Source organism: Eimeria necatrix, genomic scaffold, assembly GCF_000499385.1.
Source record: "Eimeria necatrix Houghton genomic scaffold, Enh_scaff369, whole genome shotgun sequence".
Lineage (NCBI taxonomy): Eukaryota > Apicomplexa > Conoidasida > Eucoccidiorida > Eimeriidae > Eimeria > Eimeria necatrix.
In genome coordinates, this window is record NW_013654180.1 from 1 (window position 1) to 14029 (window position 14029).

At 36.2% G+C, this 14029-nt stretch overlaps 2 protein-coding genes across 2 annotated transcripts; one reads left to right on the forward strand and one right to left on the reverse strand.

The window, feature by feature from the left end:
- Positions 1-2919: 2919 nt before the first annotated feature.
- Positions 2920-4318, reverse strand: ENH_00047740 (hypothetical protein, conserved; the record flags this gene model as incomplete). The annotated part of the gene is made up of 2 exons (XM_013581116.1): positions 2920-3298; positions 3402-4318. The coding sequence occupies 2 exons, from the start codon at positions 4316-4318 to the stop codon at positions 2920-2922; spliced, it is 1296 nt and encodes a 431-aa protein (XP_013436570.1).
- An 892-nt stretch (positions 4319-5210) lies between these two features.
- Positions 5211-12197, forward strand: ENH_00047750 (hypothetical protein, conserved; the record flags this gene model as incomplete). The annotated part of the gene is made up of 12 exons (XM_013581117.1): positions 5211-5308; positions 6100-6175; positions 6938-6999; positions 7358-7449; positions 7842-7896; positions 8143-8275; positions 8582-8664; positions 9006-9090; positions 10060-10168; positions 10410-10601; positions 10970-11294; positions 12131-12197. The coding sequence occupies 12 exons, from the start codon at positions 5211-5213 to the stop codon at positions 12195-12197; spliced, it is 1377 nt and encodes a 458-aa protein (XP_013436571.1).
- Between the last annotated feature and the right edge of the window lie 1832 nt (positions 12198-14029).

The window sequence follows — 14029 nt, forward strand, 5'->3', positions numbered from 1 at the left end:
TCAAGTTTGTTTGTTTGTTTTTCAAGTTTGTTTTTTTTGATTTTCAAGTTTGTTTGTTTGATTTTCAAGTTTGTTTGATTGATGGATGGACTTGTAATGCAAGATTAATTCCACATTTGTTTTCCATATTTGATTGTTGGATGGAATTGCAATTAATTCCACATTTGTTTTTAATGTTTGATAGATGGACTTGTAATTAATTCCACATTTGTTCTTCTTGTTTGTTTGTTTGTCGGACTTGTAATTAATTCACATTTTCCTTTTCATGTTTTTTTGTTTGTTTGTTGGACTTGTAATTAATTCCAGATTTGATTTTAATTTTTCTTTTTTTTATTTGTTTGTTGGACTTGTAATTAAAAGGTCTAATGTTTTTAATTTTTCTTTTTCATATTTGTTTGTTGGACTTGTAATTAATTCCAGATTTGATTTTAATTTTTCTTTTTTTTATTTGTTTGTTGGACTTGTAGTTAATTCCAGATTTGTTTTTGATGTTTGATTTTTGGACTTGTAATTAATTCCAGATTAGTTTTTAATTTTTCTTTTTCATGTTTGTTTGTTGGACTTGTAATTAATTCCAGATTTGTTTTTAATTTTTGTTTGCAAATGGTCTAAAGAGCAATTGGAGGTTCTTTCCTAAAAAAAGAAACAAAAAGTGCTTTCTGCAGCAGCAAACATTCTTTGAAATAAAAAAGTGAAATAAATGAAAAGAAAAAGATCCTAAAAATGAAATAAAAAGAAAAAGTTCCTAAAAAGGAAATAAAAAAGAGAAAGTTCCTAAAAAGGAAATAAAAAGAAAGTTCCTGAAAATAGAAAAAGAATAAGTTCCTAAAAAGGAAAATAAAAAAGAAAAAGTTCCTAAAAATGAAATAAAAAAGAAAAAGTTCCTAAAAAAGAAACAAAAGAAAAAGTTCCTAAAAATGAAACAAAAGAAAAAGTTCCTAAATGAAATAAAAAAGAAAAAGTTCCTAAATGAAATAAAAAAAGAAAAAGTTCCTAAAAGTGAAATAAAAAAGAAAAAGTTCCTAAAAATGAAAAAGAAAAAGTTCCTAAAAAGGAAATAAAAAAGAAAAAGTTCCTAAAAATGAAAATGAAAAAGTTTCTAAAAATGAAAAAAAAGAAAAAGTTGCTAAAAGTGAAACTAAAGTGGTTAAATTGGACTGGGGTTTAGAGAGCAATTAAAAAGTTCCTAAATGAAATAAAAAAAGAAAAAGTTCCTAAAAGTGAAATAAAAAAGAAAAAGTTCCTAAAAATGAAAAAGAAAAAGTTCCTAAAAAGGAAATAAAAAAGAAAAAGTTCCTAAAAATGAAAATGAAAAAGTTTCTAAAAATGAAAAAAAAGAAAAAGTTGCTAAAAGTGAAACTAAAGTGGTTAAATTGGACTGGGGTTTAGAGAGCAATTGGAGGCTGAGGGCAAATAAAAGCAAAAAAGAAAAAAGAAATCTTTCTGGCAAAAATAAACAGTTTTTGAAAATAAAAAGTCAGCAAAAATGAAATAAAAATGGAACAAAAATGAAATAAAAATGGAACAAAAAAGAAACAAAAAGTGGAAAAAACTGCAGAAAAAAAAACATCTCAAACTCCAAGAATCTCTCCGGTGAGAGGGAGGCTGAGGACTTTTTTCTGGCAACAATAAACAGTCTTTGAACAGAATAAAAGTAAAATAAAAGTGGAAAAAAACCAAAAAAAGGCAAAAAAAACGGAAAAAAGTGAAACAAAAACGGAAAAAAGTGAAACAAAAACGGAAAAAAGTGAAACAAAAAACCACTTCAACTTTAAAAAATCTCTCCACTAAAAGTGAGATCCAAAGCCTTCAAATCCCTCCCTTTGTTCCCGAAAGAAACAAAGCAACATCAACTTTTTGGTCTTCAAAAAAGACCAAAAAGTTGATAAAAACAGAACCAAGACGAATAAAAAGCTGAAACAAAGTCCAATAAACTCCAATAAAAACAAACTTTAATCTTCAAAGATCTCTCCACTAAAAGTAAGATCCAAGGCCTTCAAATCGAGCTCACTTCCCCTAGCTCCCGACAGAAATAACGCTATATTTTCGGGTAATAACAAAAAAACCAAAAATGGAATAAAAACAGAACCAAGACGAATAAAAAGCTGAAACAAAGTCCAATAAACTCCAACAAAACCCTCCTTTAATCTTCAAAGATCTCTCCACTAAAAGTAAGATCCAAGGCCTTCAAATCGAGCTCACTTCCTCTAGCTCCTGATAGAAATAACGCTATATTTTCAGGTAATAACAAAAAGACCAAAAATGGAATAAAACTGCAACCAAGATGAATCCAAAACTGAAACAAAGTCCAATAAACTGGAATAAAAATAAAGATTAATCCTCAAAGATCTCTCCACTAAAAGAGAGATCCAAGGCCTTCAAATCGAGCTCGCTTCCCCTAGCTCCCGACAAAAATAAAGCTATATTTTCAGGTAATAACAAAAAAACCAAAAATGGAATAAAAACAGAACCAAGACGAATAAAAAGCTGAAACAAAGTGGAATAAACTCCAACAAAACCCCCCTTTAATCCTCAAAAATCTCTCCACTAAAAGTAAGATCCAAGGCCTTTAAATCGAGCTCACTTCCCCTAGCTCCCGATAGAAATAACGCTATATTTTCAGGTAATAACAAAAAAACCAAAAATGGAATAAAACTGCAACCAAGATGAATCCAAAACTGAAACAAAGTCCAATAAACTGGAATAAAAATAAAGATTAATCCTCAAAAATCTCTCCACTAAAAGAGAGATCCAAGGCCTTCAAATCGAGCTCACTTCCTCTAGCTCCCGACAAAAACAACGCTATATTTTCGGGGAGTATTAAGCAGTCTCTAAAAAACACCAAAAATGGAATAAAAACAGAACCAAGATGAATCCAAAACTGAAACAAAGTCCAATAAACTGGAATAAAAACAAAGATTAATCCTCAAAGATCTCTCCAGTAAAAGAGAGATCCAAGGCCTTCAAATCGAGCTCACTTCCCCTAGCTCCTGATAGAAATAACGCTATATTTTCGGGCAGTATTAAGCAGTCCTTGACTCTTTCGAGCTCTTTGAAGCCCCGCCGCGAAGACCAAATGGGCCCTTCGAAGGCGAAGGCGCGGCGGCCGCCGCGCGCCTGCAGGCGGTAGCGGCCGCAGTGGTGCTGCGGGTGCAGCGCAGCAACAGCAGCATAAAACCCTGCTGCTGCTGCTGCTGCTGCTGCTGCTGCTGCTGCTGCTGCTGCTGCTGCTGCTGGTGGTGGGGCTTTGCGGTGGCACGAGCTGCTGCGGCGGCGCTGCGAAGCAGCAGTCGAGACACTGCAGCGGCTGCAGCAAACAGCGCGGCTCGTGCTGCAGCAGCTCGCGGTAAGCCAGGGTGTACGTACACCCCAGCGCCGCGTAGCGACACCGCAAACCCCACAAACTCTCCGCCAGCAGCTCCAAAGCCCTGCAGCGGATGGCCAGCCCCGTGCTGCGGCAGCAGGGGCAGCGCAGCAGCTGCTGCTGGCAGCAGCAGCAAAACGTGTGGCCTTCTTTGCACTGGAAGATCGGCGGCAGCATCCGCTCCAGACAAACCCCACACTCCAGCAACTCCAACAAACGCTCCATCCTGCTGCTGCTGCTGCTGCTGCTGCTGCTGCTGCTGCTGCTGCTGCTGCTGCTGCTGCTGCTGCTGCTGCTGCTGGTGGGGGCGGAGGGAGAGGCGCCCTTGGGCACGGGCACGAGTGACTCTGCAGAGGGCTCCGACGAGTCCGCTGCTGCTGCTGCTGCTGCTGCTGCTGCTGCTGCTGCTGGTGTTGGGTCGCTTGCTGCGGAGGGCAGCAGCACGACTTCTTGCTGCACTGCTGCTGCTTCGCTGCTGACTGAGAAGTACGGCCCTGACACGCCGGCGCCTCCCCCGTCCGCAGCAGCCGCTCCTGCTGCAGCAGCAGCAGCAGCAGCTGCTGCTGCTGCTGCTGCTGCAGCGGGAGAATCGAAACGCCTGCCGCCCCCGTCCGGAACCGAATAAGACACCGCCAGCGCTGCGTCTGCTGCTGCTGCTGCTGCTGCTTCGGCTAGCCGCACATCTGAGTACAGGGAAGAGGCGCTGATGCTGCAAGAACCAGCAGCAGCGCCGACTGCAGCAGCAGCAGCAGCTGCTGCTGCTGCTGCTGTTGTTGCTGCAGCCGCAGGAGGGCAGGAGTCGGAGAGGGCCAGCGGATCCCAGTGCAGGTGCGCCGGCGCATGCGCTGGGTGGGGTGTATAGACACCTGAGGCGCAGGGCAAGGCAGGCGCCTCGAGCTCGCTGCTGCTGCTGCTGCTGCTGCTGCTGCAGCACTCCCTCTTTTCCGCAGCCATTTGCGCGAGTTGCTGCAGCAGCCGGGCCTCACAGGAGCAGCAGCAGGAGAGAAAGCCCGCTGCTGCTGCGGAGCGGGGGAAGGGCAGGGGCGCGCGGAAGTTTCAGCTGCTGCAGCAGCAGCAGCAGCAGCAGCAGCAGCAGGCTAGCGGTCGCGGCGGGCAGCGAGCGCGCGATCGCGCGCTTCAAACTCGAGAAAACGAAGGCCAGGGGAGTTTAAAATGCAAATTGTCTTTTGTTTTGAAAAGATTTTGAAATTTGAACGGAAAAGAAGTGAGATCTGGAGCGGCGGCGCTGCGCGGCGGCGGCAGCGAGCTGCAGTGACACCCCGACGCTGCTGCGGTCAAACTTCCGCCGTTCTGCAAAAGAAAACTGACAAAGTGCTTTTAAATGCAAATTAAGTTTGCAAAAAGAAGAAATAAAAAGAAACAGCAGCAGCAAGTGCAGCTTTCCGCGGCTCGAGAGCTGCGGGCGGCGAGGCGGCGCCGCCGAAGCAGCAGCAGCGAGTGGAAGCAGCTGCTGCTGCTGCAGCAGCAGCTTCCCTGCTGCTGCAGCACTCCAGTAAAAAGGAAATATCTATTTGCTGCTTATTAATTGCTTTTTGCTGCTGCTTGCTGCAGCAGAAGGCGCCGCTGACGACCCTGGCGACTTGCTTTCGCTGCTGCACTGCCAACTCTGCGGTGTACAGACACCTCGTGGGGTGTACGTGGACTTCTGCTGCCCCTCCGCCTTCTTCACTTTCATTTCTTTTCTTTTCTTCTTTTCTTTCTTCCCTCTCGGCTTTCCCCGCAGCAGCAGCGCCTCCGAGGCCAGCAGCAGCGCCCAAGACCTCCCAACACCAGCAGCAGCAGCAGCAGCAGCAGCAGCAGCAGCAGCAGCAGCAGCAGCAGCAGAATGCTGCTGCCAGCAGAAGTCGTTGCTGCTCTGCTGGCGACTTTCACCGCCAGCCGCGTTTGCCAGCACTGCCGATTGGCCGAGGGTTTTGTGCGGAGGCAAGAATTTAATTTTAATTGTTTAAATTATTTAAATATTTAATTTGTTTAATTGTTTAATTTGTTTAATTTGTTTAATTATTTAAACCATTTAATGCCATTTAATGCCATTTAATGCCATTTAAACTGCTTAAAACTATTTAAAACTGTTTGAATTAATTAAAATCATTTTAAACTGTTTTAAAAGTGTTCAAAACTACTCTAAATTATTTAAATTATTTAAAAGTATTTTAAGTTATTCAAAATTATTTAAAAGTATTTAAAAGCATTTTTAAAACATTTAAAAGTTTTAAATCTTTTGTTTAAATATTCTTTTCTTGTCTTTAATTGTAAATTGTTTATTTGCTTTTGCTGCTGCTTTAAATTTTTTTATTTCAATTTAAATATAAATAAATAAATAAAATAAATAAATAAATAAAAATAAGTAAATAATTAAAATAAATAAATAAATAAATAAATAAATAATGAATAATTAAATTAAATAATAAATATTGTTGGTTTCTTCTCAAGGGCAGCAGTTTAGCAACCCATCGAACGAACATTTGCTGCTGCTGCTGCTGCTGCTGCTGCTGCTTCTTTTGCTGCTGCTGCTGCTGCTGCTGTTTTTGCTGCTGCTTTTTTGCTGCTGCTGCTGCCGCGAAAAGGCAAATTCGATGGCTTTATCTATTTATTTTTGCAAAAATACAAAGAAATTAAACTAAATTAATTAAATTAAATTAAATTAATTAAATTAATTAAATTAAATTAAATTAATTAAATTAAATTAATTAAATTATTTTTTTTATTTGCAGCATTTGGCTCGCAGTACCTCTGGGAGGCAGCGAGGGAAAAAAGGTGTACGTACACCCCAAGCTGTCTCTAGTGCAGGTCAGGGTTTAGGGTTTAGGGTTTAGGGTTTAGGGTTTAGGGTTTAGGGTTCAGGGTTTAGGGTTTGGGTTTAGGGTTTCATTGTGTTCAATTCAACAAGGAAGGGCAAGCATCAAAACGCACTCAGTGCAGGGTTTAGGGTTTAGGGTTTAGGGTTTAGGGTTTAGGGTGCTGTGTGTGCATGTATAGTTCAGAGTCGCTCTTTTGGCTTGCAAACCCTAAACCCTAAACCCTAAACCCTAAACCCTAAACCCTGATTCGGTGTTTGTTCAGTTTGGCGCGCAGCGAGTCTTTCGCGCTGCAGAAGGGACAGCTGCTTTGCAGGAAGTTGTTGGATGTCTTTTAATTTCTTTTTTAAATTTACTTTTTTATTTTTTTCTTTTCTTCTTCTTTTCTCCAAACCCTCTTCCCGCTGCTTGCGTTCTCGTGGCCTGCGTCCTCCGCCTTTGGTCAGCTGCTGCTGCTGCTGCTGCTGCTGCTGCTGCTGCTGCTGCTGCTGCTGCTGCTGCTGCTGCTGCACTCCTGCTCCTGCTGCTGCGCTGCTGCTGCTGCTGCGCTGCTGCTGCTGCTGCTGCCGCTGCTGCTGTTGCTATCAAGGCTAATTAATCCCCTTTTCCCTCAATTGTCTACCTTTTTTCATTTATTATTAATTAATTAATTAATTAACTATTTATTTATTTATTTTATTTGTTTATTTATTTATTTATTTAATTTATTTATTTATTTATTTATTTATTTATTTATTAAATTAGGTTTTTGCAGCTGCGGCTGCTGCGGACGAATTTGGTTTACCGCTTTGAGGCTTTTAGGCGGCAGCTTCCGCTGTAAGAAAAATAAATAAAAAATAAAATATATTAAATTAAATTAAATTAAAATAAACTAAATTAAATTAAATAATAAATAAGTAAATAAATAAATAAATAAATAAAATAATAATTATAATTAATTAATTAATTAATTAATTAATTCAATAATTTAATTATTCAATTAAATCAACAAAAAATCGGAAAAGGAAATTACGGCCTTTTTGTGGCACTTAAACAAATTAATTTTTCCGCCTTTTACCTTAACCATTTATTTATTTATTTATTTATTTATTTATTTATTTATTTATTTATTTATTTGTCTATTTATTTATTTATTTATTTATTTATTTATTTATTTATTATTTTTTTATTTCAGAATAATTGGGACTTCGGCCGCGCTGGCGGCGGCTTTGTGTCTTCCGGAGTTTCCGCTGCATCGCCTTTTAGGCCTTAACGCTTTTTCAGAAAGTAAATTAAAATAAATAAATAAATAAATAAATAAAATAATAAACAAATTAATTAATTAATTAATTAATTAAATTAAATTAAATTAAATAATGGGCTTGCGGGGATTGGAAAAGGTGGAGAAAGTTGCAGCAAAATGCGCTCAGTGCGCGATTCAGGGTTTAGGGTTTAGGGTTTAGGGTTTAGGGTTTAGGGTTTAGGGTTTGCTAAAGGTCACTTCTGTTCGTTTCTTTTCCAACCGCCTAGCACCTGTTTAGATTTCCTGTTTTTTTCAATCAATTTATTATTTATTTATTTATTTATTTTTATTTATTTATTCATATATTTATTTATTTATTTATTTATTTGTTTATTTATTATTTATTTATTTATTTATTTATTTATTTATTTGTCAGCTCTCCACAAGGTTGTGCAGCAATGGGCCTTCGAGTTGGTGCCCCACAACTTCAAGTGAGAATTAAATAAATTAAAATAAATGAATCAAAATAAATAATAAATACATAAATAAATATAAATAAAAATAAATAAATAAATATAAATTGAAATAAATAAATAAATATAAAAGACAAGCAGTAAATAGTAATAATGCACAATAAATGAGCAAGTACTGAATAAGAAAGGAGCAAAACCATTTGAGTTGCTTTTGATTTTTTGCTGCTGCTGCTGCTGCTGCTGCTGTTGCTGCTGCTGCTGCAGGGGCGTTAGCAGCAGCGGCCTCAGCCTTGTTGTTGCTTGCTGCTGCTGCTGCTGGCTGCTGCTGCTGGCAGCAGCAGCAGCAGCAGCAGTAGGCGAGGTGGAGGGGCTAAAGGCAGCAATTGAGGAACCTTCGGTAGAAACAAATAATAAATAAATAAATAAATAAATAAATAAATAATAAATAAATAAATAACAAATAAATAAATAAATTTAAAATAATTTAAAATGAATTATAAAATTAAAAGCTGCAGGTTGATGGGCCTGAAAGGGTTATTGCTGAGGTGTACAGACACCTCAGGCAGCGGCGTTTGCTTCTGCTTTTGAAGACAAAACAATTAATTAATCATTTATTTATTATTTATTTATTTATTTATTTATTTGTTTATTATTTATTTATTTATTTATTTAATTATTAAATTGTGTTTCTTTTTGTCTTTAGAAATATGTCAACAAAGCCCTTTGGACAGCTTTGGGTGCTGCGGCCCCTTCGCTTCCTGCTGCTGCTGCTGCTGCTGCTTTCTGGTTTGCTGCGCTGCTGCTGCTGCTGCCGCCTGTCTTCTCTTTTGCTTCCGGGTATGTTTGCTGCTGCAGCGGAGGCCTGCTGCTGCTGCCAAGCTCTGCTGCTGCTGCTGCTGCTGCTGCTGCTGCTGCTCAGGTAGCTTTGCTGCTGCAGCGGCGCGCTGCTTTTCTGCTGCAGTCTATTGCTGCTGCTGCAGTCTATTGCTGCTGCTGCAGTCTATTGCTGCTGCTGCTGCTGCTGCTACTGCTTATTCAGCACCTTTATTTATTTATTTATTTATTTATTTATTTATTTATTTATTTATTTATTTATTTATTTATTTATTTTGCTGCAGAATTATAAGTCCAAATATGCTGAAGTTCATCAGAATCTCTCTTGCTGCTGCTGCTTTGCTGCTGCGCATCTCAGCAGCAAAAGACTTAGTACAGGTATTAATTAATTAATTAATTATAATTAACAAATTAACTGATTAAATAATTAATTAATTATAATTAACAAGTTAAATAATTAAATAATTATTTATTTAATTAACAAATCAATCAATTAATTAATTTGTTTGCTTATACATGTTTATTCGTTTATGTGAAAAATTATTTATTTGGAGTGGTGTTTATTTATTTTATTAATTATTTAATTTCATTTTTAATTTCAGAAGGATGAACAAACAAAAAAACTTTATTTATTTATTTATTCATGTTATTATTAATTAATTAATTAATTTATTTATTTATGTATATACTTCATAATTAACTAATTAAGTAATTAATTAACTTATTTATTTATTTATTTTTGCTGCTTTTAGGTCTCGCTGCTGCGGCAGAGTAATGAGCTGTCGCAGCTGCTGCAGCAGCAGCCGCAGCAGCAGCAGCAGCAGCAGCAGCAGCAGCAGCAGCAGCAGCAGCAGCAGCAAAAGAGCGACAGCAGCAGATTAATGAGGGCCACTCAATGCGTGGGTCATTATTAATTTATTTATTTATTTATTTATTTATTTATTTATTTTTTTATTTTTTATTTACGATTTGTTTGTTTTCAATTATTTGTTCTTTACTGATGTTATTTTTTATTAAATGCTTTCCCCCCTATTTCCTCTTATTTATTTATTATTTATTTTTTATTTGTTTATCCATTTAGCATTTATCTATTTATTTATTTATTTGTTATTTATCCATTTATTTTTTTATTTATCTAGTCAGTTTTTTTATTTATCAATTTATTTTTTATTTATTCATATGTATATTTATATATTTATTTATCTAGCAAATATTATTTATTTATTTATTTATTTATTTATTTATTATTTATTTACTTATTATTTATTTATTTATTTATTTTTTTATTTATTATTTATTTATTTGTTTATTATTAATTAATTTATTTATTATTTATTTATTATTCAGGTCTCGCTGGCCAACAGAACCACTTCAGTGCGAGCAGCAGAAGTTTTGCTGCTGCCAGTGCTGCTGCTGCTGCTGCTGCTGCTGACGTTGCTGTTTAGCACAGCAGCAGGTAAACCCCAAACCCTAAACCCTAAACCCTAAACCCTAAACCCTAATGGAGAGCCTCTGTAGCCTCAAACCCTAGCGCTTCAAATTAAACCCTAAAGCGTCGCAGCAGGCGCTGCACCCAGGTGTACGTACACTCTAAACCCTAAACCCCAAACCCTAAACCCCAAACCCTAAACCCTAAACCCCAAACCCTAAATCCTAAACCCCAAACCCTAAACCCTAGTGTTTGGCATTTTTTGCAGAAGTGGCGCCGCCTGCTCCTCCTCCCTTTTTAAACGAATTGGTTCAAGAGGAAAAGACGAATTTAGATGCAGCAGCAGCAGCAGCAGCAGCAGCAAATGCATGCACGCAAGTGCATGCAGCAGCAGCAGCAGCAGCAGATCCTGCTGCTGCTGCTGCTGGCTGCTGTCACAAGACTTCTCTGCTTGAAGAGGGTGAATTCTTTAACTCCTCAATTCCAATTTATTTATTTTTATTTATTATTTTTATTTTTATTTATTAATTCATTTTAATTTATTTTAATTAATTCTAATTATTTATTATTATTTCTGTTCATTTTTCTTTTTTAATTTTAATTTCCGTTAATTCATTTTCTCGCTTTTCCTTATCTTCGAGTACATACACCCCAACCCCACATCCACGCATATCCTGGACAAATAAAAAACTAAAATGAATAAATAAATAACCAAAATAAAATAAATAAATAAATTAATTAATAAATAATAAATAATAATAAATACTAATAAATAATAAATAATAGAACAATTATTAATTTCCCCTTTGGCATTCGTTGCTGCTGCAGCGCTGTGTCCTGAGGTGTACGTACACCTGAAGCAGCAGCAGTCGAAAGAAGGCGCGAAAGAAACTTTTAAAATTCGGGAAAAACAAAAAGAAGATTTGGGGCTGCATGCGCATGCATTTGTGGGGCTGCATGCGCATGCACTTGTGGGGATGCGGGCGCATGCATGCGCATGCAGCCCCAAAACTGCATGCGCATGCAGCCCCCCTGTGGGGCCGTTTTTAACCGTTTTTCGACCTTTGTTTCTTCTTTTTTTTGGAAATAAAAAAGAAAAAGAAGAAGCTTTTAGTCTTTTCGGAAGACTGCAGCAAATAGAAGCCATGAAGTGGTTCGTCTTAGCCAAAAAAAGCTTTTTTTCTTTTTTTAATTCCGAGTTTTCTTCATTCGGTTTCTTCCCGCGCTTTTTGTTTCGCTGATCTCTTTGCCACTTTAATCTTTGCGATATATCATTTATCTATCATTAATTAATTAATTAATTAATTGATTAATTAATTAATTAATTAATTGGATTTATTTGTTTATTTATTTATTTGTTTGTTTGTTTGTTTATTTATTATTTGTTTTTATTGCAGGTTTCGCTTTTCTTTTTCTTCAGCGCCATTTGTCTCTGTGGAATTATTTTCATTTTTTGATTTTTTGTTTTTCTTTCTTTTTGCTGCTGCTGCTTTTCTCTTTTCCCTTTTAGAAGCCACCAATCGCGCCCGCGTCATGTGAGTTGCTGCTGCTGTTGCTGCTGCTGCTGCTGTTGCTGCTGCTGCTGCTGCCGTTGCTGCTGCTGCTGTTGCTGCTGTTGTTACGGTTGTCGTTGCTGCTGCTGTTTCCGTTTTTGCTGCCGCTGTTGCTGTTGGTGTCTCTGCTGCTGCTGCTGCTGTTGGTGTTGCTGCTGCTGTTGCCCTTTGCCGTTGTTGCTGCTGCTGGTAGTCCTGTTGCTGCTGCTGCTGCTGCTGCTGTTGCTGCTGCGCTTAAAGTAGTACGATGCACTCACCGCTGGCTGTATTTGATCGTTTACGGTCCAAATGAAATGAAATTAAATTAAATTGAATTAACTAAACTAATTAAATTAACTCAATTAATTAAATTAATTATATTAAATTAAATTAATTAAATTAAATTAATTGGATTTATTTATTTTTTATTTTTGCACTTTTGCTTTTGGGCGTTCAGGCGAGAAGGCCCTTCGGAGTTTTCCATTTGGGGCCCCGAAGTGCTGGCGAAGCGAAAAACGATTTGAGTTTTGAAATAAACGAATTAAATAAATAAATGAATTAATTAAATGAATCAATTAATTAAATTAATTAATTAATTGATTAAAGGGAAATGGATTAAAGGAAATAAATTGAAAAGAAATGAATTAAAAAGAACTCGAATTGATTTAGGGATAAGGGAAAGCCGCTGAAATGCGCGGCCAGCGCGAGGGAAAAAGAGGAAAGCGAAGTGGAAAATGAAGCAAATAAAACGGAAAAAGAAAATAAAAAGAAATAAAAAAGAAACAAAAAAAAATAAAAAAGAAAAGAGGGAAAAGGGGCTTCAAAAAGAGCCCAAAATGAGACTTTGAAGCCACTTCGTTGCAGCAATTTGCAAAACAAAAAAGCCCCAAAACCGCGCATGCAGCGAACGCATGCAAGTTCTTCTTTTCCGATTTAGAAAACAATTCCACCTCAATTTCTTCAAATAATTCCGATTTAATTCATTAAATTCATTAAATTTAATCATTAAACTCTTCTCCAGTCCAAACGCCGAAAGAAAAGACGAAAATTCGCTTTTGTTCTGCATGCAAGTTCGGGTGTACGTACACCGCAGAAAACGCCCTCTGCTCCTTGGCTTTTCTTTTCAGTTTTTCTTTTTTTTTATTTATTTCTGTTTCTTCTTTGTGCAAAGAACTAAATATATATATGTTTTGGCTTTTCAGATTCTTTTCTTTCTTCTTTTCCTTTTTAAATTTATTTTCTACTTTTATTTATTCCTCATTTGCATGCACACAGCAGCGCCCACTCGGGGGTTCACTTCGACAAAAAAGAAAATAATAATTTCTGGTTCTGTACAAACGAGCCAAACCCTAAACCCTAAACCCTAATTGGGGTTTGGGGCTTAGGGGCCGCCGCAGGCCGCGAGTGCAGCCCCCGGCCTTAGCAGTCCCTTGTTAAGGGTTTATTGAGGGTTTAGGGTTTAGGGTTTAGGGTTTAGCGTTCAGGAGATTTGGAGGAACTCGTCGAGCTCTTGGCACTGAAACGTCTGCAGCAAAGAGCAAAACAAATTCCATTTAATTCAATTCAAAATAATTAAATTAAATTAAATTAAATTGTTTATTGAATTAAATTATTTATACAATGAATGAGTCCAATTACACTGAATTCAAGTTAATTTAATTTAATTTAATTTCTATTTATTTTCTTCTGATATTCCGCCACCAAATTGTTCTCAAAATGAATTTTATTCTTTCACCATCCAATCTCTTTCAATTAAAAAAATTGTTTATTCATATTTATTTATTTTCTTATATTTATTTATTTTTTAATTCATACTTATTCATTTATTTATTTACCTATTTACCTATTGATTGATTTATTTATTTATTTATTTCTTTTGTTTATTTATATCCTTATTTATATTTATTTATTTAATTTATTTATATTTATTATTTATTTATTTATTTATTTATTTATTTATTTATTCATCTTTTTGATTTATTCCTACTGGGTAATTTTGCAGAACTTCGCGGAAGTACCATTCGTAGTTCGTCTGCAGTGTCTCTTCACCTGAAACCCAAATTAAAAAAATAAATTGAAAAAACAACAAATAGGAATTGATTGATTAATAAATCAATTATAAATTAAAGAAGAATTAAATTAAAAAAAGAATTAAAAAAGAATTAAGTTAAGAAAGAACTAAATAAAAGAAGTAAATTGAAAAAGAATTAAACAAGAAAGAACTAAGGTAAAAAGGGTTAAATAAAAAGGATTAAATAAAAATGATTAAATAAAAAGGAATTAAATAAAAAGAATTGAATAAAAAAGAATTAAATAAAAAGAATTAAATTAAAATAAAAAGAATTAAATAAAAGAA